Genomic DNA, 25,648 nt, shown 5'->3' on the forward strand with positions numbered 1-25,648 from the left:
CAATTGAAAGGGCAGACGATATTATGTGTCTACTTGTAATTAAAATACGGCTCCTTACTTTAGTGGAGTCTGCCGAGCAGATTTTTTTTTTTTTTTTTGTCATTTGGGCGTCTCGGCTCGGCGGCGTCTGCTCTCGAGGCAGGCTCCCCTCCCGGAGACTGGATGTGACAATTGAGTGTGAGTGACAGTCTGGACCTTCACTGTCAGTCCTGCTGGAGCCCAAAAGGGTGGGGGGGGGGATCAATCTGTTAAGTTAAAGAGTCTCATATGTTGGGAGGAGACAGCTTTTATGTGAGCTCCCAACTACCACCTTAGTCTTTTCTTCTACAACTGTCTTTGAAGTAACTTTCTTGAACAAAATAAGGGGGGGGGGGGGGTAGGGAATGTGTGGAGAAATTGATGTCAAGCCCGACAAACTTTGGCACGGGTCATTCTGTATACAAAACACATTTACTTGCCTAATAAATGATATTCATTTTCAAACTCGCTTGTTTAATCTGTTAATGATAAAATCAAATCATGATATCAGGTCTGCTAATGGATGGATGGATGTCGATGATTTTCTTTACCCCTAAAATTATAAGTTAATTCTTTTGAAATTACAACACATTTTTATTTTCATTGACCTAACATAGTTGGTAAACTATATTTCTTTTATTTTCATCTTGTTGTAAAATTATTTTGTCATCTTATTTGATGCTTTAAACTGGCAACTTGAGCTGGTAATTTTACAACTTGAATTAAAATGGCCACTTTATTTAAAACATTAATACACTACCGCTGCGTTCTTTAAAATACATAGTCGGCTCGATTTTTTTTTCAAATCTGTAATATTTCTTAAAGAAACCATGAGTGACATTATTTTATTGTATTTTATTTTTTACCAGCATTCTGCAAGTGTTCTTTCTTGAGTGCACCAGTGCATTAGTGAGACAGACAGGGTGTCTACATGGCAGCCATTAGGCCCAACAACACACCCCTGCTGGGCTGCCGGCAGGGGGAACGTGTTAAATACGTGGAGCCATTGTGCTCCCAAATTGGTCTGTGTGACTAATTGCCCAGTTAGCCCCCTTCTGACGGGCCGAGCTGGAACCGGCCGCCCAGTCATCGGCAGGGGCTGTAAAAAGGGCGGCAGCAGACGGGCGGCGCTGGTCCGTTTTTAACGGGGGGGGGGGCCGGGGACCTCAAATTAAAAGTCAAGTCCGAATCAATGGCGGGTGCAGGCGGAATAGTCCTGAAAAGGCCCGGAGGCATCTCGAGACTAGACGACATCAAACCAAACCAAAATGCTGTATTGTCATTCTATTGATGGATCACAAGGACAAAAGTCAACACGGCTCATTTGTCACAATAAGATGTCCAGCAACTTCATTTATGAAAACACCAACCTGGCTTGAAATTAGCGTCGGACTGTAAAAACCAGCAGACTAGTCAAAATAAGACACATTTGGCAGAGGTGTACATTCAAACGTGCATTTTTTTAAATACATTTTTTTTTTGCATGTGTGTTTTCATTGATCCAGGTTAGATTTTGTGGTGTTTTTATAATTAATAAATGAGATAGAGGACATGTGTGTTTTCTCTTTCGTACATTTTGAGATGTTTTTTTTATTTTTTTATGCCACACAGGACATTTTATGATGCGTTTTTGCATTGGTCTTGGTTTTCCCGCTTTGCGTTTTGGTGCATACTTTTCCATTTTTTTAAAATAGAAGTTGACTTTCGTATTTACCTTGTAAATTTGCGGGTCAGGTTTTTAAATCAAAGCCATTGCGGCATATGTTTTCTTCCAAGCGGTGTGCCCACACGCTCCTTCTTTCAACTTCATGAAAGCTGGGTTATTGTCTCCCCCGGCTTCACACAGGGGGGGGCTGTCCCCCCCCCCTTCCCTGTCTGCAGCCATGACAAAAAAGCCGTTGTCTCCAAACACATCGTCTCGGCGTCTTTGATAGTTACGTGATAAGAGACTTAGAGACTGACGGGGCTGGCTCTCGCGTTGTATATAAAGCGGCCGGCGGCTTCCTCCGCCACATCCGCTCTCGACATGGCTACGCTCCTCTTCCTCGCCTTGACTCTCCTGACCCCGCTGGAGGCCTTCGACTTGGGCCAGTCCACCCGATGTGTGACCATCCCAAACCAGATGAAGGTGTGTCAAGATGTAGGCTACTCAGAGATGCGGCTGCCCAACTTCTTGGGCCACAGTAACCTGGAGGGTGAAGTGGTACCACGCTCTGAAGACTGGAGACCCCTGCTGCAGACGGGCTGCCACCCTCAAGCTCAGGCTTTCCTCTGCTCCCTCATCGCGCCCGTCTGTCTTGACACGTAAGTTCCTCGACTCCACGTCGGGCGACCTCGCTCGGGTTTAACATCTCGACGCTTCTTTCCCGCCTTCAGGTTCATCCAGCCCTGTCGGAGTCTGTGCGTGGCTGTGAGGGAGAGCTGCGCCCCCGTGCTGGCCTGCCAGGGGCACCCTTGGCCCCAAGCGCTCGACTGTGATCGCTTCCCCACGGAAGAAGACATGTGCCTGTCTCCGTACGCCAAGTTCAGCCACTTTCCTAAAGGTAAATACCACACGCGTATTTATTTGGGGAATTTTTAAATCAAACAATAATTTTAAGTCAGACTTTTTTCATTGCAGCTCAGATTTTGAGGGTTGTTGACTATTGGTTCTTTGTTGTCTATTAATTGACCAAATCATTTGTATTTTATTCATTTGCAGACTTGCCCAAAGCAACTTGTCAAAATTGTCCCATGGTGGAAGAAGCTCCAACTATGAGAACAGTCCTGGATGCTTTTTGCCAGCATGACTTTGGTAATAATCAGAAGTTTATTTATTTATTTATTTGTTTGTTTGTTTGTTTGTTTATTTATTTCATTTATATTATTTTAATATTTCCAGGCAAATTATTATTATTAACATAACATAATTACAAATTATACATTTTCTTTCTTTCTTTCTTTCTTTCTTTCTGTCATTTATTTTATTTATTTTATTTTTTTTATTTTTTTTATTTTAATATTTCCAGGCAAATTATTATGATTAACATAACATAATTACAGATTTTTAATCCCCCCCCCCTTCCGCAGCTGTTACAGCAAAATTTCACCACCGCCGTCGTCTCCTGACGGGCGAGCCCGCGTTTGAGGTCGAGGGCCGTGTGGAGTTCATCCGCCAGGGCCCGCTGCTCCCCTACGACACCCACCATCTGCTCCGTCAGTGGCTGCTCATCAACCTGGGCTGCGCCAACACGCTGGCGCGACCAGGACGCTCGCAGCTCTACGTGCTGACCGGCTCTGTGCGGCCCGACGGCACCCTCGCTATCGCCCGCCTCTTCCCCTGGCACAAAAAAGACGCCAACATCGCCGGGGCCACGCGCAAGTGGAAGCATCACGGTTGTTGAGCGTAAATCTTCACATGGGGCGTTTAAAGGCTTCTCTGCTCTTATAGCACATTGTATTAGAATGCACTCCAACCTGTACATATGTATAATGACTCAAGATTTTATTTTCTATTTAAAAAAGAAAAACAATAAACTATTAGATCCTGTTTTGCAATTGGACTCATTTTGAACAGCACTTTCAATATCGCTAAAGTTGGCACACACACTTCTAACTCAAACGTGGCTGTGTTCAGACTAACCAATCACATTCAAACTTTTATTACCCTGAAAAAAGTTCGGTAGTTCTAGTTGGATTTTCTTGACATGTCTTTCTAGCTGGTACCGGATTTTGTGCAGATAACTGGCGGAGCTAGAGGGAGAACCGCAAGGGCACTTCCCCCCTGGTGCCAGCACATACTTTTAGGTATTTTTGGGGGTTTAAAAAAAAATTGTGGACCCCCTTAGCACCACAAGGAAAATAATCCTAGCTCCGCCAGTGGTGCTGATACTATTTGGAATTGTTCATTATTCCCTCCCCTGACTAAGGCCCCAGTTCGAGCGGAAAAAAAAAAAGCCTTAACGCATGATGCTGTCAACAGCGTGCCCTACGTATGCATCTATCTTGTCTGTCGTCGAGCTAATATTAAAAAAAAAAAAGATCTCAGTTTGACCCTAATGACCTTCGCAGTCCAGTAGACAAATTGCCCGTGGTTGTCGTTGATTTCCCGCCTGAGTACGCAAATACATAAGCGAGTCACATGACGTTTTTACGTTTAAACGAGCGTATAAATTAGTTTGTCTCATCAGCGTCGTCATTGCACCGAGCCGCCTCGTTGGCCGAACCGAGTCCTTGAGAAGACAAAACGGCGGAACCATGACAAAAGGTAGGATTCATTCATTCATTCACACTATATGGAATGTGGATACTAAATCATATTTTCTGTCCTCTCTAGTTCCTTTGACCGTGATGATGCTGACCCAGCTTTTCCTCAGCGTGGCCAGCGTTCCGATCTGTGCCTACGGACAAGCCGGGTGCCCACTCCCCACCTTGGCTGACCTCTTCGAGCGAATCATGCAACAGTCGTCCAGGATGCACGGCATCTCCGCTGACCTCCACTCGCAATCTGTGAGCCGAGTGTTTTTCTTCACTCTTCACATTCCGTACACGACTCTCATAAAAGTTTGGCTTCCTCTAACAGGACCGCTACTCGCTCCCCAACCGGAACATGCTCGGAAAGTGGAAATGTCACACGCATGATATTCTGACACCGGCTGACAAACAGAATGCAAAAAGTCTGGATGTGAGTATACGGACACCTGATTCAAAATGTTCTAACATTAAAAGCTGAATTTCCTCCCATGCTTTCAGAGAGAGCAGCTGACCGAGGTGATCCTGAGGCTCCTGGGGGCCTGGGGGGACCCCTTGTCGCAGCTGCACCAGAGCATGCGCAAGGACCAAAACCGCAACAAGAACCGTGAGCGGGATTTGATCCGCTTGAACTTCAACAAGGCTCTGGAGATGAGTGACGTGATGCAAGAGCTGAGGGTTGGAGTCTTAAAGATGGCAGAGAAGGTGAGCGATGGATAATGTTAGATTGGTGGTGGACCTAATGGTTTGACCATGAGTTTATTGTCCCTGTAAATAAGAAATCACATTTGTTTGTATGATGACCCTGAATATGGCTAAAAAAAAAATTTTGGGGGGAATAATCATGACCTAGTGGATTAAGATTAATATTCATAATTTGGAGTAAAATGCCTCCTCCCTCCTTTAGATGAAGCTTCAGGGTGTCCTCAGTAACTCAGTTGCTTCCATCCACCCTGAGATGCATTCGTCCACCTTTGCCTTCTACAAGAGAGGAGGTCCGACCTCGCTGGACCGCAACGACTTGCTCTACTGCCTCCGCCGAGACTCGGACAAGGTCAAAAATTACCTGCGCATCTTGCAATGCTCCACGCTGCCGGGACTGGACTGTTAAAGTCACATTCTGCCGTTTCTTATCTGTAAGCGGGTGTTTTTTCTGAGCAATGTCGTGAAAAGGTTGAAAAAAAAAAAAAGCAATATGAATCATGTAAGCTAGTGTTTTGCAATAATAAAATTCATTCGAACTCAAACTTCTTGCTATTGAGTGTTTATTTGTAATTTTGCTTCATCCGTGCACTTGCACCAGCATATCAAATACACAACATTTGCAAAGAAATTAGAAACTGCTCACAAAATGTTACGGATAAGGCCATTTCTGGTTGAAAACAGTCATTTTAAGTACACGGGCTCCCTCTAGTTTTTAGTGTGCGAAATCACTGTAATGAAAATTGTATTTCACATGAATCATAGATTTGCATTTATTCTTTTAGAACGGGTTATTTTCAAACATTTGTTTAGTTTCATCTTTTAGAGATTTTAAAATATTTTTTTTTATATGTAAGCCCAGTGTTATTATTCAAACTGAGCATATATATGGACAGTGAACTACAATAATATTTATTTTATATACATTTTAGAAATAAAATGGGCATCCAAAAGCTAGACTTTGGGCGGCTTGTTTCCGGTGAAGCGGACGATACCACTCCTCGTTTAGGGGTGACAAAGCTAATAAATATTCTAATTTAGAAGCTCGCAAGGGAAAACTGCTTCTCGACACCCCTTCGTCCCTTCAATTCAAAAAGGTAAAAGGTGTTTTTATTTTTTGATTTGATTTATCTTTTTTTTTTTGGGAGACTGTTTATTTTGGCAGTCACGTAACATATCTATTATTGCATGGTCCATATGTTAATATCATACAATTCTATCTATGACTTTTTATACGCAACGCAGGCAGTACAAAATGACGTCCATTGAGCGCCAAAAAGGGAAGAAGTAGGACGCCGTTGAACCAGCTATCGCTGCTGATATAGGCGACAACAAAGGTAAATACGGTTTAAAATTAACATACGCTATAAGAAGTTAACCAGTCTTTAAAAAAATTGTCCCAATTGGGCTATTAATTACTTCCAGTTAGCAAACTGTAAGTCACCGTCTATCCCACAAGATGGCGCTGCGGGAACAAAAACATACGAGTACTATAGTAATGTTAATAGTCAAAGTGAATAATGATCATTAACAATACATTGTATGCAGCACTTTTCATTGACATGTTGTAAAAGTAACTATTTCTTCTGGGTTAAGTGAAATGAACTGTGCTTCGCTTGAGGAATTGTGCTGGAGTGCAGGGGTCAACAAAATGGCTTTGGACTAATCTCTGCCCGTGAAGCAGTTCTTTGTTTAAAAAATGTTGCCGACCCCCGTACTAGTGTGTGTGCGCGCTCCTCAAGAGTAAAGGTTTGTGCTGTTATTACTTTTCGTTCTTGGCTAGGGACTTGTTCATATTTTCCCCCATGGCTCGACAGGAAATGACAACTTGTGGGCAATACAAAATAATTACATTTCCTGGGTGGACCCAAAAGAAATGTTCTTGTATTAATAATGTATAGAGTCCAGGGGGTGCAGATAAATGCAAGATGCAGCAGATTCTTTTCCTTTTATCATCATCTATTTTTAAAACGCAGTGATCGCCCAACATGTTGTTGGCATGAGTGTAGACATTGTGGAACGGGATGGAGATCCAAATGCTGATACGTTGGGTGTTCTAAAGGGGACACAAAGCTGAGCACAGGAAGGGATCTGGAACACTCCCCAGAATGGCTTGACAAGCTACTTCAACATGGCCAACAAAGCCAACAAAAGTCTTTCCAAGTCATTCAGGGATTGGCTGAAGTGTGTTGTCAATTTAGGATAGCGTTATAGAGGAGCATTTTTGTTCCTGTCCATCTGGCAGAGAATGCTGGGCAAAAGAGAAAGCGTGTTTCCTCACGAGAAACTTCACAAGGGCTCTTTCAAAAAAAAAGTCAGTCTTCCCATGGTCGAGGAGAATGCAATTTTAACACTGACTGAAGTAACATTCAAAGGTCTAAAAAAAGATGTTCACCGCGGATGTCACAGGCAGCCGAGCAGCCCGTTTTAATCTACTTCATTGCCGTATGTCAAAAAGACAAAGCTCAGCTGACAGCGGATGACGATGATGACTTGTCTAAGAACAAAAGTGATGATGGAATCCCTTAAGCATGCAAAATGTGACTGTGCGCTCAGTCATTTCAAAAGACAGGTCCTTTCAAAGAGGAGGAAAGGTAATTCATTTTCTATAGCGTTTATGCTCTCAAGCTGGAGCTTAGCTCGGCTGACTTCGGGCTAGGCTGGCGTTCACCCTGGATTGGTCGCTTGGCAATCGCAGGGCTGACAAAGACTGGGCTGGTCTGCAAATACCAAACGCACGTTCCCCCCCAAAAAAAATCCAAAAGATGTTGATTAACATTCAACATACCCCCCCCAAAAAAGAAGCAAAATATGCAACTCTGCGGGTGTTGAACCGGGCGTCCACTCTTTAGGACGCCCTGTAAACGCTCGAGTGAGTTTTATATTGTCCCACCACAAGAGGGCGCAGTTCCCCCACTCCTCTTGTTCTTCCAAGCAGGACAGGGGGAGTTCTCCGGCCCTCCCTCTCCTCTCCTCTCCTCTCTCCCCTCCACCCTGGGCGGCAGCGGTAGCAGCAGCTCCCTCTCTTCTTTCCTCCCGTGCCGCGGCAGGACCGTCTGTTGAGCTGGTGAAAGAAGGCAAGCATCACGTTTCCTTTTGTGCATCCTCCGCGCATCCACCTGTGCCCTCCCTCCGAGCGTGCTCATGGAGCAGATCCGCACATCCTACATGGAGTAATAATAACATCATCGGACTTCCATCTTTGTTATTTTTTTTTTTCGGACCGCCTCCTCATCGCCGGGGATGTAAAGTTTAGATAATGCCCTGGCTCAGCATCCTGGATTGCTAATATTCTGAGCATCAAACTCAATCAGTCAAAAGTGGACAAAAATATGGACTAATTTTTCTTTTCAACCATAACATTCACCATGGGATTGTTACAGCTATTTCTGGTTGTCTGCATATTCTGCACCTCCTCAGGTAAGGACCTTGTCATGGCTGATCCATCCATATTGCCTCATATCATTAATTCATATGTTGTTTTGATGTCAAGCAAGAATCACCACATCCACCCCCCCCGACTATTGACAATTTGTATCTCTGTAAATCAGTGCAAGGTTTGGGGGTCGACCCAGCTCTGCGCATCAGCGTGTTGGATGAACTCCTCGCCGGAGATGGATTTGATGGAGTTACTCAGGTCCAAGGCTTCCATAGAGAATCCAGAGCGTTCCACTTTCAAGGTATGGCAACTCCGCAAATTGTTTTTTTTTTGAAAGCTTGCTGCCCTTTATTCACTTGATCCTAATGTCACAGCCACAGCGTGCATATTATTTATCATTTTGAAAGGGGGGTTGCGTTGGGTTGGGTTGAGGGTGAGGAACATGCCCCCCCCCCCCCCCCCCAAATAGAAGTCACCCACTGGTGAGTGATGCTGTGCAGTGTGTGCGATGTGTGAAGAGTTGCGTAAACATGTGTTTGTTCTATATTACTCGCCAAAGCGCATCATATAAAAAGTAAACAGAGTGAATATTTCTTCAGAAAAGAAGCCAAGTGTGCTTGCTTCAAACTGTTCTGTACCACTCAAAATGAAGTTTACCACCAAAAAGATCTTTTGCTAGCTTAATGCTAACACACGACACATAAAGCCATAGATGGGCGAGGAAAACTAGCATTGACACGGGGCAACGCAATTGAACGCGATTGTGTTTGCGATGACGTCATTGATTGGATGACGTTACAAGCGATTTCTAATTTTGCCTCAAAATGTTTGCGGATCCAGTCGATCCGATCTGTGTAAAGTCGGATTTGAGCGGTTTTTCTTTGTCAGTTGTTCTTCAGACAAATGTTGCTGCGTGTGTCGCTCCACTATGAGCTCAGGCTGCACGAATAATTTTGCTTAGGATTCAAATGTAAATCGGGATTGGCCGACCTTGGAGGATGTCGATGCTCTTCTTCATTATGACATAATCACCGTGTGCGTTGTATTGTAATATCCCTGCAAGGCCAGGATCATCCATCACTAAAAATCCAGGTTGATAAAAAAAAAAAAATGTCAGGATGCACAGAGCAGCATTGATGAAAACCTCCTCGGTTGATCTATTGAGATCACGATAAGATTCATCACGAGGAGGACAAAGCTCTCTGTCCAAAAAAAAGAAGCCAAAAGAACAGAAAAATTCATTTATGTTTTCGGAGCCGTGCCAACGTTCACGAGGAATCTGTCCACCAAGTGAGAATGCTGTTTCGGGACGTTTTTTTTTTTTTCCCCTCTTTTTCTGGCTGATATCTTCCAATCTGCTGCCGTTGAACAAGCGAGCGGCCCCAGCCGTCGGCCTGTTTGATATCGTCTTTGGAGACTCAAAACAATCATCACAAGTGCTCTGTCCACATGGTGAGGGGGGCGGGGGTGGGGTGGGGGGGGGTGATTTAGAACAAAAAAGAAAATGTTTTGATATCCCTCATGACTGTTCACCAAAAGCTACTCATCTTGTTTTTCATTCTCATTGATTCTAATTTTCTCGCGTCTGTCCTCACCAAGCACACAGCCAGACACGAGAAATGTGGCGTTTTATTTATGGCAGACATTCGGGATGTCTGCGTTTCGTTTAATGGCGGGGGGGTGAGGGGGAGGCCTGCGTTTGTGTTTGAGATAGAAATAGACACGCCGAGCGAGCGAGCGGGACGGGACGTGAAGAAGGAAGAAAGCAGGAGAGAAAGGGATAGAAGGAAGGAAGCGCCGTCTGGCAGCTGTGCTGATTCAACATGTATGGATGTTGGAGGCGGCCGGCCGGTACCGGCAGACAGGCCCGCGGTGACATTCCCCGCGCTCATTAGATTGCAAGCGGAATATTTTCATTGCTGTGCCCTGTGACGCCTCAGGGGAAGGCCTGTACCGCAACGTTCTGACCGGGAGGAGGCAAAAAGAGGACACGCACAGGAGAAGAAAAAAAAAAATAGTCCATTTTTTTTCCTGCGGTGTCCATTTACTCACTTGCAGAGTTGGGTTAAAGCGGCCCCATGTCTGGACTCTGAATGGCCCCTCATTTCGTTAAAAAAAAAAAAAAGTTGTAATGTCACTATTCCCCACTAGATGGCAGCCATCAATGAATTCGCCAGTTGTAGGCATCATCATTTTTTATTTCGAATGAAATGCAGGACAAACGTGCTACCTGAATAATACAAACAATTTGTGTTTATTTTAGTCGCAAAAAAAAAAAAAAAGGCCAGAATGAGCTCTTGGACTTTATGTTGGGGGTTGGCGCCGGCTTATGGTAGGTGCTCTAATTGGGTTTCATTGCATTTATGTGGATGGGACATCTGACGATTAATCGGGTCACAGCATCTATTAGAGCGGACTAACAAGATTTAATGCCGTGACTCAATTAAAGGTAAGGCATTTATTATGACGCTGGCATCCAATGGATTTTTTTATTTGACTTTCATTCCATTCATTTATTTCCTGCAAAGTGTATCCAGTATATATACGGCCTTAGCGGTTTGCTTTGTTTTAGCATCTGTAAGTCAAATGCACAAGTGTGTGTGTGTGTGTGTGTGGGGGGGGGGGCGGGGAGGGCAGTTGTTGAGCGCACCCCTGTTGATGCTTTTTGAAGTAGCTGTCAGGAGCCAGTGCATAGCTGGACTTCGGGGATGGGCGTCATGGAGCAAACCCCTCCGGCCGCCACCCACGCCCATCCGATGCTAGCTTATGGAAAATGATCCCAACATTAGCACTTCTCCTCCTCCCCCCACTCGCCGTTTAATATGAGGAAAAAAAAAAAAAAGCACAGGAGCCACACCCAGCAGCGCCTCCCTTCCCCCCACAGTCCACACTCTTATTAACTCCTCTCTGGCTGCAAGCGTGCCGACCAAACTCATTTAAGGTGCAAACATCACAAGAGCATCATTTTTTATTTATTTTTTTGCCGTTGTCAAGGCTCCTCTGTAGTTGCTTCTCGGTGTGTGCGTGAGGAGCGCGTGTCCCTGACAGCATTCATTCTGAAGTGCTGCAGAAAGGAAGAGACAAATTTGTAATAAAAAGCCCAGTGTGTGTTTTGCAAACACTTCATTCTTCCACTCCTACGGGGAATGTGTTTGCAAAAGATAATTTTATAGAAATGTTGTGGTAAGTCTTTTTTTTTTTTTTTTTATATTAGGTAGCCGCAGAATCTTATCGATATTTTTTGTTGGATTGTAAGCTTTGAAAGGGCCGTGTTGTAGCAAGCAAGTCCACGTTGACACTCTCCTAATGGATGCTAATTGTCTTGAACAGGAGCAGTAGGCAAAACGTGTACCTATTTTTGCCGTGTTCTCGTATCGGCTCGTTAAAGTGCAAGGATTAATGGATTCATCGGCAACTAATCGGTTATCAAATGAATCGGCAACTATTTTGATCATTGCTTTGAGACTTTGTTTGACGCTGAACAGTCAATCTCCATCTAATTTAATTCATTGATGAATTGAAAAATAATGGACATGAATCGATGAATTGACGCATGAATCGATTCATAAACTAATTCTTAGTAGTGGCGACGATTCAAATCAGACATTTGACTTGTTTAAACGAAAACCACCAAAAGTCGCCATTGAGCGCTGAACCGACCGACGCCTCGGGTTGTCGTTGTTCTCTTTCGTTCTTTGTTGGGTGGCTCCACAACAAGTTAGCCGGCCAACCTTTCCAAACTGCTCAGTGACATTCCGCCCAACACCCCGAGGTCAAAGTCTGTTTAGCCGGCTGCCCCTCGAGGCGAGCCTAATCAAGCATTCCGGCCACCGCTGCGCGACGGCATTATTTCCGTCCTCCCGGGGCGGTCGTGCATCTGGCCCGCCGCCACTGTGTTGGGCTTTGGGCGTTCGGCGTGTGTGAATGTCAAGCGAGGCCGTCATCGAGGAAAGCGAAGCCGAGGATTGCCCGGGAATTGCTGGCTTAAGCCATCCTGGAGGTGCCCTTGGCTATGTTTAGTCTTTGTTCCAAGAGAACGGCGGCGACGGCGGCACAGCCGGGGCAGGTCCGTCAAATGCAGATCGCCCCGGAAACGGTCATCATGGCCTCTGGGCTCGCCCCGATTCCCTGCCCACACCTTGCAGGCGTGTTGACGCAAATGAACGCTTTGGAGTTAGTTGATCATTACTCGAAGCCCTCTGGAGAGATGTTCTCTCGTCGAACACTCCTACTCACATCCTCGTCTTTCGTTCGGCCTGACACATAAAACACGCTGTTATTTTTAGAATGGATGCCATTACACAATAAAGACTACACTCCGACGCCTTCATCGTAGTAATGCGCTGGCTGTCCGTTGCCGTTCGAACCGCCGTGTTTACGCTGACCCCTCTTTGACCTCTTTAAGTGCATCTTGCGGCTTGCTGACTCTTCGCCGGATGTGAACGAGGGTCAATGCATCCAAGTGGTGGGAGTCGGTCTTTAAAATCGGCGGTGGTACCGTGTCTCCATTCAAAGTATTGGAGATGTGTCAAGAGTGTGATGTTGACCAAGTGATCCTCTCTTTTGAAAAGTGTTTTCATGCTTGATTGATATTATTTTATACGTGATGATTATGTGTTATGATTTCTTATTTTTGATATATAATCTGAATTATCCGGTGCAAACGGTTCTCACGACTTCTGCCGAGTCTGAACCATGAACAAGCGTGGACAAAAACAAAAGTCAGTTTTATTTGCGGGCTACTTCCTGGTCGATGGAAAATGGCCGAATGAGTCTGAAGAATAGACAAAATCAAATTCCAGTCATTCCGATATCACCTTCATTCAAAACTATGAGTAAGGCCGAGGTTTTGTAGTTGACAGTCAAAGCAGGCGTGAATGAACATAAATTTAAAGTTTGTGCTGGCATAAAACTTCTTTTTAACTCCCTCCAAAAAAAGCTAAGCGGGGGGGGATTCTCTTCTGCTCTCTTTAGTACAAAGCCCCCGCGCTGTAAATAGCGGTAGAGGCGGTAGCAATGTGTGAGAAAGGGATTGTTGCAAAGCCCCCTCCCGATGTATCTGGACTCTCAAGCCATGCTGCGGGGGGAGGGGGGGGGGCACCTGTTCCAAATGCAAAATGGGCCAGCTTCTGTGTGAGGAGGTAGAAACGGGGGAGGCGCAGGTACTGAGCACCAAGTAAGACCACATCGGATCGGGCCAGATTACAAGTGTAGAGGACGGATGGAAATTGCTTCCAGAGTGTAACCCATTAAAGACGTACGATTAGGCCGGAACTTGAAGTCTCCAGCGAGACCGAGACTACGGGCTAGCCCGCTTGTCCCTTATCGTGCGATCTAATCGTACCGGTTCTTCTACCGCTCCGTAGGAGGGCTGTTAAAAAGCAGGTGGCTGCTCCGTTTCAGCTCCTGCCAATAGATAAACGATCAGGCCGAGCGGCCGTAGCGACTAAACCGACGCTTCGACTGTACATCAAGATGGATGAGGTTTCCCTTCGTCGCCCCCTCGTCAGGCCCGCAAAATGATTTTGAGATTGGATCGCCGGGGAGGAGGCGAAAGCAATCACAATAGGTAATTTATGTAGAACAATCCTTCCATCCGTTACCCGTAGCGCTTGTCCCCGTTCGGGGTCAAAGTCACGGGCGACTCAGGGAGGAAAGGAACGACGAAACACACGGCGGACTGCTCGGCCAGTCAATCACGGAGCAACAGAGATTAGCTGATTGATTGCGATGAGCTTTGTGAACCGCGGCGCTACGTTAGCAATTACGTCCCCGTGACCGTCATCCATTAGCTTATGATTCCGGGCACGATGCCCGGATACGGCGGCGGCGGGGTCAACGACTTCCCCCTTTCGTGTTATATCTTCACGAGCGAGTCGCGTGTCGTCGCCGCAACCGATTTCTTCGTTTCGCTCTCATCGCTCAAAGCCGATGAAAAGCGGCTCCGCCCGTTGACCCCGTTACGTCCCGTTTGAGGCAAGGCCCCCCCCCCCTGCTTTTCTACTCAACCTGCTGATGAGAGGCATCCACTCATAGATCAAAGCCTCATGGCTGCCAAGTCGGGACGCCGCCCAATGCTACCCCCCCCCCCTCGCCCTCCATGTGGACCCGCCCCAACACCTGCTCCCACTGCGCTTGTTCCTCTCATGTCGCTGAACTGAGCATATCGTCTCACTTGACCCCCCGCGACCCCCCCCCCCCCCGAAAGACTTTTTTTCGATCGGGCTCGAGATATCGACAGGAACTATTTGTCATCAATTTTACGGATTAGCGCGGATAGCGGTCATTTGCATTTAGCTTTTATGCGGGATCTGCTGACACGGTAGATTCAAAGGCGCCAGGTCAAACTCCCGTCGCAGTAACCGGACCATCTGCCCTGTTTTAGCCGACGACACCGCGCTGGCAACATAAAACGATGGCCGAGTAGTCCGGTTCGATTTTTATGAGCTAATCAGTTGATGGCTTTCTAAACGTTAGTTCATCAGAAAAAAAAAAAGCACTTTTATTTTTATTGAAGATTGTTTTATTGGATCGAACGGAATTGGATGGCTTTCTCACTGGGAATAAATTGAACAAAATTAGTATAGAGATTAAACCGCATGTTGTCATCGTATCGGATAAAAAAAGCGGTTCTGGTATTCACCGCGTTGTGTTTTTCTGTGGTGTTAATCAAGTGCGAATAAAGATTCCACGCAAGCTTCCTGGTGCGTTCAAGAGTCTCGCATGCATCTCGTGGCTGGAAGCAAAGCCGTTGACGTGATGGCTTCTGAGAAACGTCATCATTTATTGATGTCTCCATTAAAGTAGCAGAGAAGTCGGAATAGATTTGGGCAAGCAGAACAAAAGCTGAAGAACCACGACCTCGTTGACTTCTTTCTGTCGCTTTTCCGAGCCAATAAGTTGTGTGATCAAGAGAATCAAGTCATTTTTAAATACAAATATTTTTTATGAAAACAGTCGGGGATTCTTCACATTGATATTTCATTTATGAATTCAGATTCTTTCTCAGTCACAATCAAGAGCGTGTCAAATATTCATAGCTCGCAAAATCCTCGCACAAATGCATTCGTTGGCATATTCCCCCCCCCTCCCGAAAAAACGTCAAACCATTTCTCTTCGGGCGGGAAATATGTTTCAGCAACGCTTTGTTACGTGTCACAAGCAATGAGATATTTTTCCATAATTACTTTTTTTTCTTTTGGCTAAATAATGAATGAAGGGCATTAAGTTTGAATACAGTCGCGGCTGCCGAGTCACGCACGTTCCGTTTGTGTCCTTAAAATCATGCTTTGTATTTGGAATTTGTCCAAATAGAAGACAATTTCAATATTTTTGTTTCCTAACTTAGGTTCTTCCAGGGAAGTGAAAGCCGCCGCTGACGTCTCGCAGCAAATCGTCCGCAAGCTGAGAGGCAAGAACGAGTTCAGCGTGCTGGTGACCCTCAAACAAGAACGTCTCAACTCGGGGGTCATCCTCTCCGTCCATCAGTCGGAAAACAGGTCGGCTATTTATCTGCTGAACGGAATCACGACAGAAAACATCGCCGACGTAATGCCGAGTCAGCGCAATCGCTTCCGAATTGATTGAAGCTTTAATATCTTCATTTGCCTGTCCTTTTTTTCGATGTTTTACAAGGCAAGGCGGGTAAACAGAACAAATCATCCCGTGCGCTAATGTATTATTCACAGTCCATCAACGCGCAACCTGTAATCGTGCGCGGGAAACTGATGAGAGCGTAGCAGGAGTTTTGCGGCCCGACGTTTCCCATTAGTCGGAGCTAGCCGAGGCGTTGAACGATCACACCGCCGATTTGCCGTCCCAATACTTTGTACATTAAAGTCAGTCCTGAGAAAAAGAGACCTCGCCGGGACAGTAATGACTTTCTTCGCCCGACGATTAGCCCGCTCGGGAAAATTTACATGCGGCAAAGCGGGGGCGCTCGCTTTTGAACGCGTGGCGGTGACTAATTTAGTGTCATTCGCACATGCGTGACCTCAGAAGAGTACATTTATTAGATGAGGTCTGGAAATGAATCAAGCTCACGTTTACATTTGCGCACGTCTGAATCGTAAAGCTGACATCTTTAAAATGAGACCACAAAAACGTAACGGGGGGGGGGGCACAACGAGGCGTAAATAATTAAAAAATACAAGATGATGGATTGTTTTTCAAACATGCAGTTGTGTTGCAATTTTCTGATATTCCGAGGTCTGACCTTGCTCCAGGTGTCATTGTAAAATATTTCCGCACGCTCGAGGCGCCGCGGCGATTTCGTCGCGCCGATCGACCACCTGTTGACTTGTTAATGCCCAAAAACGTCATTGCACCATCTTTTCTTTTAACACTTGTTTTTTTTTTGACACGTCCATTAATTGGCACTTTGCTGACTTTGAAACATGTCAAAGGCAAAGGCGATGAGCCGGCCGACACGAACGATCCAAACGAGAACGGCGCTATTATTTTGATGACGCCGCACTTAATTGCCATCACGGCGCTCAGCTTCACTTCACGTCGTTGATTAAAATTCAAACGCTCGCCAATCAACGCGGCGCTGAGAGCTGAATTCCGACACTTTTGTCATTTTGGTCCTTTTTTTTTTTTCTCTCCCGGCAAGGTTCCTGGAGCTGGAGAGCAGCGGACAGCGTAGCGAGGTACGCCTCCACTACCGCACCAAAGGCTCGCAGGCCCGCACCGAGGTTTTCCCCTACAGCCTGGCTGACGACCAATGGCACAAAGTCTCCGTCGCCGTCAGTGCCTCGCATGTCATCCTGCACGTCGACTGCAACAGGTGACGACGTTTTTCTGAGATCGAGGGTTCGGGAAAAAAAGTAAATCCATGTTGTGTTTTCCAGGATCTACGAGCGGGTGGTGGAGGCCCCCGACATGGACATACCCGAAGACGGCGCCTCCTTCTGGCTCGGACAGAGAAACTCCGCTCATGGATTTTTCAAGGTTAGTCCATTTTGATGACTTTTCGGATGTGTTGTTTTCTAAAAGTCTGATAATGTTATAAAGCCCAAGTGCACGCCTCCATCTTATTTCCGAAATCTTCTCCGTCTTGTTTGGTTAGCGCCGATTACAGAGCAGCTGAATTTAATTGCCAGCGTTTCTCAAGGCTTAGCCATTTTTAATTTTAGTTTCGCCTTGCCTGCCATCGGCGTTGTTTGTTTCCTTTTCCTTTAGAATTCAGCTCAATTAGCTCACGGATCCTCCACAATGCCGATTCTTGAGAAATCGTTGAATAGCCTCCGGACCAAGCTCATTAGGCTGGTTCTAGAATATTTTTTTTCATCAATCAGCCCGACCCCCCGCACGCTGAAGACAAGGCTGAATGTTTGCTCACATTTCCCGCGCGCAGACCTCTGTCTGCTTTCATGACCTTAAGCCGCGCTTTCTCGGTCGAGCGAAACTCAATTCAACGAGCCCTGCGGGAGACTAACGATTAGCCAATCAGCACCCCCGGGCAAGAACGACTCGCAACGTGGAAGCTTATGGTACCCTGAGTCTTGTCAACACGCTATTTTGTTTCACGGCTCTCCAGTGCACAATTGTTGTCCACAAAATACAACACAAAACAGTGGGCCGCTATCAGCTTCCAAAAGAGATTAAGCGCTTCGGTTCCTCCGTGATTGATGAGAGCAAAATGAATCCGGCTCAAGGAAAAGTCAGATGCGGGATGGAAACAGAGTGGAACGCGCCGACGCATCTGACGCCAAGAGCGCCGCTGCCGCCGCGACTTATCATCAATATAAATACCTTTTTGAATCTCGCTGACAGTGACTGTCAAAATGTTTGACAAGTCATCCTTGTGCGTGCGCAAGATTTTAAGAGTGAGTGAGTGAGTGAGTGAGTGAGTGAGTGAGTGAGTGAGTGAGTGAGTGAGTGAGTGAGTGAGTGAGTGAGTGAGTGAGTGAGTGAGTGAGTGAGTGAGTGAGTGAGTGAATGCTACTTCGCTAACAATAGCAGTAGATTATCATCTTTTGTTTCTTTGGCTTAAAATTTGTTCTTCGCCTTTTGGGGGGTGTGGGGGTCCTGAACCCTCCCTCAGACTCAATTCCAGAGTCGATCAGGTTATTTTCATTTGCAATTTGGTAATCGAGTAGCTATTAAATCTTGACGTGAGTTCAAAATGATTAGCGCGCGTCGACGAATAGGTGCTGCAGATGTAATGAAATGTTTTGATTCCCATATGATTTAATTGGGCAAAGGTTTGAACTGAGGACAAAGCCTATGGAAGATGGATGGTTACCATGGAGACAGGGTATCATCGCTCCTATTTGTGCAAATAAATATTCCCGAGGTCCGGACGCAGGCTGGGCAGCAATCAATAGAATCAAAGTGGCAAAATAGATTTTGCAACGGTAGTCCACGTTACTTAACCTCCCGCCGGCCAGATGATTATTCCTCGGAGGCTTTATTGTTATCATTTCACACTCCGGAGTGTGGGTAAAACACATTTCTCTTATTGCGATCACTTTTATATTTTCTGTGTGTATGTTTTCAGGGGGTGATGCAGGATGTTGAAATTGTGGTCATGCCTCAAGGATATATCTCCCAGTGTCCGGACCTAAATAGAAGTGAGTGCTCTTTCAATATGTTCCTCCCAAAATAATTTCTGAAATCTAACTACATTTTCCCTCGGCATATAGCGTGCCCAACCTGCAATGATTTCCACGGACTTGTACAGAAGATCATGGAGCTGCAAGATATCCTGGCTAAAACATCCAGTAAGGTAAATGTCCACCGCAAAGTCAGCACTGACTCGGTGAAATTTACTTCCATGAGGTGAAAGGTTACGTCCGCTGCTAAACTGTCATCTACTTTCCTGGATATTGTTACGATTGGCAACGGCGTGATATGAGCTAGCATGCTATGCTAACGATACTGCGTTTTATGTCGCAAAATCAACACGTATGGAAAATCAGCTGACATGTTGTCTTTCCTGAGCAGCTGTCCAGGGCGGAGGAGAAGATGAACGGGCTGGACGGCTGCTATTGTGAGAGGACCTGCAGCGTCAAGGGGGTGGTCTACCGAGAAGATGAGGGCTGGACGGACGGCTGCAAGAACTGCACCTGCACGGTCAGCCCTCCACGTCTTGATGCGTCGGAGCGATTTAAAAAAAACAACAACAAAAAAAAACCCACACGAGACGAAGAGAGAAAGTAAAACGGTTTGAACGGTGTTACGACCGAGCGTGTCGTATACTGAATGGATGTTTGTGAGTTTATTAACCAGTTCTCACACTTAAATCAACTGGAATGCACTTCCCGGCTGCGACCAGTAGGGGTGCTGTTCGACTTAGAAGCAACGTTATTCATCCCTTACGATTGCCCTCTCAGCAAATTCTGGTTCCAGTAGCTCACACAGAAATCAAATCTCCACAGGTGTGAATGAGAACTTGAACGTTTGCTTTTGTGTGTGTCGGGTCTGCTCCGCTTCCCTCGCCCAAAGTCACTCGCGACTCTAATGAGGACACACACACCATAGAAACCAAACGAGTGGACGAAAATTCACAGCAGCTCGTATGTTTTTACTCTCCCCGCTCATCAAGTGTAGTGGGCAGGTCGGTGGTGGTGGTGGGGGGGGGGGGCGTGCTGCGTACTTTTGTCTCGTATTGTATTTCTTTCTTTATCATTACCACATTTCATCCGCGCGTTTCCCAAGCTACCCCGGCAAAGAAGTCGTATTACAAAGCTCCGTATTGCTTGCCAGATTAGATGCATCAACAATGACGCTTAGCCTTCTCGAGGGTCTACTTTACGCTGCGGCTAGTGTGAATAATTGGCCCCCAAAAAAACGGATTACAAGCAGTTTGGCGATGTGACGCTTGAGGCGCATCAGCAAACATTTCACCCCCCCTGTCAGTCTTCTCAGCTTTAGATGATGAAACTAAATCACCGAAGCTCCTGAGTTGCTTTACCCTGAACGCGGGAATCACACATCTCGACACGTCGCTCAGCTAATTGCTCCTGACAGACGGAATCATCATCGGGGATTTATTTCGTCCGTTCGGCCGACGGAACGGCTCCACTCACCGGCAACGGTCGCCACGGATCGCAATTAAGGAATCGGCTCGGATATGTTCTTTACCTGGCGAGCGGCAATTAGCTGTGACCTTTTCAAATGCAAAGGTCGTGCGGAAAGATGTTATCCATTATGTGCGGCTGCTTCATGGATGTCGCCGTCGCGGGGCTTTCTAGCCGTAAAGATGCTAATTACAGATCCAGTCTGAACTGGAGATAGTGTTGAATTCAATTCGATATGCGGATGATGCTTTGAATCGACTCTAGGCTGTAAGCCGAGCTAATATATGAAAGAGTCACATTCAAATGGGTTGTGCGGGAAAAAAATTGAAACCCCACACGATTCGTGGAAAAAAATGTGTGACAACCCTGCCCAAAAAATATTTAGAAAATATATATTTTTTTAAATCTGTAAAATTGCGTGGGTCCACCGAAAAGTGTTTTTGGCATCAACAGTGTAAAATACATTTTATTTTGAGAACTACAGAAAACGAATGTATGAAAAAAAGGCAAGTCAAGCGTGAAAATTTGCAATCCGACATGCACGAGCGACTCAAGATGTGCTTCACACTAACAAGAATTCCACAGCCGTGAAAAAGGTTCTCATCAAACAATGCCTGGTCTTGTTTGTCCTCGGCAGAACGGCACGGTGCAATGCGAGGCCATCTCCTGCCCACCTCCTCGGTGCCCGGCGGGCACGCTGCCAGCCTACGTGAAGGGCGCCTGCTGCAAGGAGTGTCAGCGTGAGTGAAGCACTCTTAACCCCGGCCGTTTAGACGTTCGCATATCTCGCCTGGCTCTTCGCAAACGAGGGTCTGCCGTGTTGCTAAGCTACCTCGTAACATGACATCTCCGCCGTGGCGCATACGTGACGTTGTTCACAAGCCGATTTATAAACACAGATGGTCATCAGTCACACGGGTGCCAGCCACTCATTCATATTTATGTGGCAGGAAATGACGCATACTTCTCCAACTTTCATACCTTGTCGCTGGGTAAATCATTCCTTTTCATCACATGGCTCCACAAAAGGTCCACTTTCTTTTATTTTTGATTTGAGGAAGGGGGTCAAAGAACTCTTATTAGCCTCCTCACCATCACACGAGCTCCCAATTCCCCGCTCAGTGAAAATGAAATTCTGGAGGATATTAACTTTTCATACCCTTACGTTCTTCTATTAACCCAAATTAAAGAGATGTAAAAGCAGCTGTCCTTTCTTAGAATATCATCTCGCCCAGTCACAGAATGACGCCTTTTATTAGCTTTAGCAATATGAGCAACGTATGATTGTAAAGGGATTGAGTAAAAAAAGAATAGTAACAACAAATACAGCAGAATCTTAAAATTGAGCCCTGCTGCAGTTTAGACTAAAAGGGTGAAACGAAAAGAATTGCCACGCAATGTCGCGCTGACGCTATTCAAGCTAGCTGTAAAATACAGAGTAGAAGAAAGCGAGGCTAACTGTTAGCTTATTTTGTTTACAAACTTTTTTTTCCTCATCATTTTTTAATTGTAGTGAATGACTTGTTAGACATGATATAGAAACACTCAACCTACATTGATTTGTTTTATTTTTGTGCGTCAACTAATTAGCTTCCTAATGAGCTACCGTTACATTTCCTGTCGCAAGTGCTTTTGGTTTGACTGTTACTCTGAATGTCTCATCTGCAAACCGACGTCATTTGAGCTCTTTCCAAGCACACACACACACATCGCCGTAGGCCACCCATCTGACGCACGGGTAACAAACAAAAGCCGGGATGTATTCCTTATCAGGGAGCAAGTATTAGCGCTGGCTTGAATTGTTTTTGGTGCCCGGGTCCAAATCTGCTGAGGTGTTACGCTTCTTTAAAAGCCTACCAGGCCATTCTAATAACCGCAACGCCCACCGTCCTCTCTTATCTCAACAAGGTAGACAAACATGCAGCTCATTTCTTCAAAGGCACGCTTTAAAAGCCTTGCACGGAGGAGCTTGAAAATTTTCTGTCCTTTGCTTAGTGACACCCTGAATTGACTATTCATGTGCAGTCTGTGAATGGACCCAAAAAAAAAATTAAAAAATAAAAAGCATGTTATGGTATGCGTAGGTTTCATAAGCTTCTTTTGAAACTTAGTAACGAAATGACCTTGTTCTTGAATAAAACAACAATAATCAAATCACGGTCAGATTGACAATGAAATGTGGTCTTACATAAAAACTTTTTTAATTTTGTTTCTCTTCCAGCCGTGTGCCTATTTGGTGGGAGGGAGCTGGTGGAGGGCGATCAGAAAGCTGTGCGTGACTCCTCGGGCAGGTGTCTGCTTTTTGAGTGTAAGGTATGTCAGTTCATTTTTACCTCCTTCACTTTGCAAAATTTCCCTTCAGTGAGTCTGCTTCCTGTGAGAATACAGTGAACCTGTTTTGTTTTTTTAGATATTCGCTGAAAAACACAATTTGTTTATTTTTATCTTCTTTTTGTTACCACCTGGGATGCCACAATATTCCCTTGCCAATAGATAATAGAGTTTTCTGTCTTCAACTGAGAGAGAGCATTTATTTTAAAGGGTAGTTTTGTACAAATCAATTGCTCAAATGTCACAAATTATATAAATTATCACAATTACTTTTATTATTTTACTCAATTATTATTTTTTGGGGGGGGCCATAGCTCCTGCAAATAGTTGATATCAGAGCAAGCCAGCCTTCCACACTTCATCTGAATCGTATTGATCCTGCCCATCATCTTCGTCTTTTCGTAATCGACGCACTCCCGCTAATTGACTTTACATTCAGAAGAAAAAGTCCCAACACGGCAGTCATTGTTCCCTACCTTTCTGAAATCTTATTCATTATGCGCTTTTTCAGACTGCTTGCCGTGTAACGGCATATGGCGTGCTTGTTTGCATTTGCCGTTAATTAACTTTACTTCTTAATTGTTGCCAGGCGGTGTATAATCGATCACCCAAAAAATTGGATTACTCGCTTTTTGTTCACTTAACTCAATCGTATCAACCGGTGACCCCGACGGAGGCTACAAAGCTCGGTTAGAAGCTCCGACAGCTGCCCGGTTCCTCCCTGCCCGCACCTGGCCCATCTGTGGCCCTCGCGAAACAAACCGGCGGTCCCCTGACAGATCAAAGAAACGAGGATGAGGAGCACCGTCAGTCAGTCAGCTTGCTGCTGCGAGCCTCCCCTGACAGATGCTTGTCACGCCTCTCATCTCCTCCCTGCCGGCTGACTGCATGGCGGGGTGCAAATTTGGGCCGACGGGGCTCCAAGAATTGTTTGGCGCAACTTGGAAGACTTCCACAAAGTTTCGCCTCGCTCAAAACAAACAACAAACGCTTCTGTAACATTTGATTAAGGCAAAGCATTTGAGAACTGGCGACACGGCTTGAAGGATGTCAGCCTTCTCCGGCGTAGTTTGGATATGTGACATGTTTGAGAAATTGCTTTCAAGCAAGGGTTTCAAAAATAGACAAGGTGGAAATTCAGATAATATAGATCATGATATAGGTATAGATTATTATAGATTATAATACAGAATATTTTTGTGTTTCCTTGGATTAATAGCACTGTCCCAATTTGTGGCTAATTCTAACTTTTCCAATCTGTGGCTAATGCTAACAGCTATCTTTCTTTTTTTTTATTTCAATGCCAGTGAAATAATACATCTCACGGCTAGGGCTAGCGGCTAATGTTAGCAATGGCAGCGGTGGAAATAGCGCAGCCCTACGTGATGCATGCACTTTATAGTTTCCACTGTAATTTTGTTAAGCCGCTTTGACATACCGCAAGAATGCTGGGAAAATGATTCCAATGTACAGCACTTCTCACCAAAAACACTTCAACTGAGGAATAATTCATGCCGCCGATTCACCGCTGCATCATAAAACACAAAGTGAATTCCTGAAAAAGAACTATTTCACATCCTCAGCAGAGGTTCGCTTAAGACCGCTATTGACCGGTGACTAATTGCATTTTGGAAAGGAGGGCGAAAGGGTAACAAAAAGAGGAAACGCCGAGGATGAATAATCAGCAGCGTAATTACGTTCAGGGCAAATTGGGCGAAAGAGAGGAAGCGTCTCACGTGCCATTGTTTGCCCGTCACAGGACAGGACGATGCATCGAGCGGTCCCCAGCGAGCCTTGTCCCGAACTCCAATGTCCCGAGTCTGATCGGATCACCTTGAGTGACAGATGCTGCCAAGTCTGCAGAGGTAAGTAAGGAGCAAGCATCTTCCCCCATTTCTCTTCCACCATCTGGCATCACAACGGGGATGTTGACACCGGCCAGCTCCATTCAGTAACATCAGTGCTCATATTTACATCCATTTACGTACGTAATATTTCGAATTTTTGTGGTTTGTGTTCATTACCGTAGTAAATACGTTCTCCAGCGTGGTAATTATGCTAATCAAGTGGTTTATTTGGAGCGGCGTTGTGAGTGGGCGTTAAGCCTTTGAAGGTGAGGAAGAAAGTTCAGGGTGATATACATCGCGCGTTTCTGTATCTCGTCAACATTAAAGAAAATCAGCGCTACGGCTGTTGTATTCGAGAAAAATAATTACCTTTTGAAGTTTTTCCTCATTCCTGTTTACCTGTTGACAGTGGCATCATTTTTTTGCGATATGATGAAATATAATCCTGTAAAATGAATTCCCGCATATTTATGCTACCCCCCTGCGTATTTACATTTTCTTTATCTAACTCAATACTGTATTTCTTTCTTTTTTATAATGACAATTATTTGCTGATTTATAGTATTCAGAATTGGGACTGGTTAAAAAAAACATTGCTGGTTTGTTGATGGAAATGACAAGATTACAAGATTAGAGCGGCCCAGACCTAAATCTTTGACCTTTTCGTCTGATCGTCATTGTTTGCCCTCTACATTTGATTTCCTGACAGCATACATTTCCAAGACATCAAGGCTAGCCGGGCTCCCCGTGGAATAGCTTTTTTTTTTTTTTTTTTTTTACTACCATCAAACAAATCAATGGCAGATGGCAAAATAGGGATTTTTTCTTCTCTCAGTCATACAACTCAGCCGGTGATCTGATTCCCTCGCGAGGGATGAAGTACCCCCGCCTCTTATCGATTGCGTCTTCCTCCTGCAGGTCACGACTTCTGCTCAGAGGGCCACGGCTGCGTGGAGCACTCGGACTGCGTCAACCTCGAGGCCGGAGCCTGCTGCGTTTGCAAGGACGGCTTCCGACCCCTGCGAGACGATAACGCCTATTGTGAAGGTAGGACCTCCCGCTATGGGACACAAACATTGATAGTTGGAGTGTTTCTGCCCTCCAAAGGCAGGAAA

At 45.4% G+C, this 25,648-nt stretch overlaps 3 protein-coding genes across 3 annotated transcripts in view; all 3 read left to right on the forward strand.

The window, feature by feature from the left end:
- The first annotated feature begins 2,044 nt into the window (after positions 1–2,044).
- szl (sizzled) lies at positions 2,045–3,401 on the forward strand. The gene is made up of 4 exons (XM_085914946.1): positions 2,045–2,322; positions 2,395–2,561; positions 2,720–2,812; positions 3,088–3,401. The coding sequence occupies exons 1-4, from the start codon at positions 2,045–2,047 to the stop codon at positions 3,399–3,401; spliced, it is 852 nt and encodes a 283-aa protein (XP_085771072.1).
- An 853-nt stretch (positions 3,402–4,254) lies between these two features.
- LOC147055235 (prolactin-like) lies at positions 4,255–5,359 on the forward strand. The gene is made up of 5 exons (XM_085913717.1): positions 4,255–4,264; positions 4,334–4,506; positions 4,580–4,681; positions 4,750–4,953; positions 5,156–5,359. The coding sequence occupies exons 1-5, from the start codon at positions 4,255–4,257 to the stop codon at positions 5,357–5,359; spliced, it is 693 nt and encodes a 230-aa protein (XP_085769843.1).
- Positions 5,360–5,945: 586 nt separating this feature from the next.
- nell2a (neural EGFL like 2a) overlaps positions 5,946–25,648 on the forward strand; it is a 46,349-nt gene continuing 26,646 nt past the window's right edge. The window contains exons 1-14 of the mRNA XM_085915010.1: positions 5,946–6,047; positions 6,196–6,287; positions 7,889–8,370; positions 8,502–8,630; positions 15,678–15,828; positions 16,944–17,117; positions 17,182–17,281; positions 18,834–18,906; positions 18,979–19,061; positions 19,280–19,408; positions 20,993–21,095; positions 22,577–22,668; positions 24,446–24,551; positions 25,452–25,580. Of these exons, the coding sequence (XP_085771136.1) occupies positions 8,319–8,370; positions 8,502–8,630; positions 15,678–15,828; positions 16,944–17,117; positions 17,182–17,281; positions 18,834–18,906; positions 18,979–19,061; positions 19,280–19,408; positions 20,993–21,095; positions 22,577–22,668; positions 24,446–24,551; positions 25,452–25,580 (1,321 nt within the window). The 5' untranslated portion in view covers positions 5,946–6,047; positions 6,196–6,287; positions 7,889–8,318. The remainder of the gene's footprint in view (positions 6,048–6,195; positions 6,288–7,888; positions 8,371–8,501; positions 8,631–15,677; positions 15,829–16,943; positions 17,118–17,181; positions 17,282–18,833; positions 18,907–18,978; positions 19,062–19,279; positions 19,409–20,992; positions 21,096–22,576; positions 22,669–24,445; positions 24,552–25,451; positions 25,581–25,648) is intronic.

This window comes from Syngnathus leptorhynchus, chromosome 6 (assembly GCF_054491065.1).
Source record: "Syngnathus leptorhynchus isolate UIUO chromosome 6, UIUO_Slep, whole genome shotgun sequence".
Lineage (NCBI taxonomy): Eukaryota > Metazoa > Chordata > Actinopteri > Syngnathiformes > Syngnathidae > Syngnathus > Syngnathus leptorhynchus.

Bases quoted from the DNA above. Each gene is read 5' to 3' on its own strand.
- szl (XM_085914946.1), top strand. From the start codon at position 2,045: ATGGCTACGCTCCTCTTCCTCGCCTTGACTCTCCTGACCCCGCTGGAG. The intron at 2,323-2,394 runs GTAAGTTCCTCG...TCCCGCCTTCAG, and splicing joins GCGCCCGTCTGTCTTGACAC to GTTCATCCAGCCCTGTCGGA. The intron at 2,813-3,087 runs GTAATAATCAGA...CCCCTTCCGCAG, and splicing joins TTTTTGCCAGCATGACTTTG to CTGTTACAGCAAAATTTCAC.
- LOC147055235 (XM_085913717.1), top strand. The intron at 4,507-4,579 runs GTGAGCCGAGTG...TTCCTCTAACAG, and splicing joins CTGACCTCCACTCGCAATCT to GACCGCTACTCGCTCCCCAA. The intron at 4,682-4,749 runs GTGAGTATACGG...CCATGCTTTCAG, and splicing joins AGAATGCAAAAAGTCTGGAT to AGAGAGCAGCTGACCGAGGT.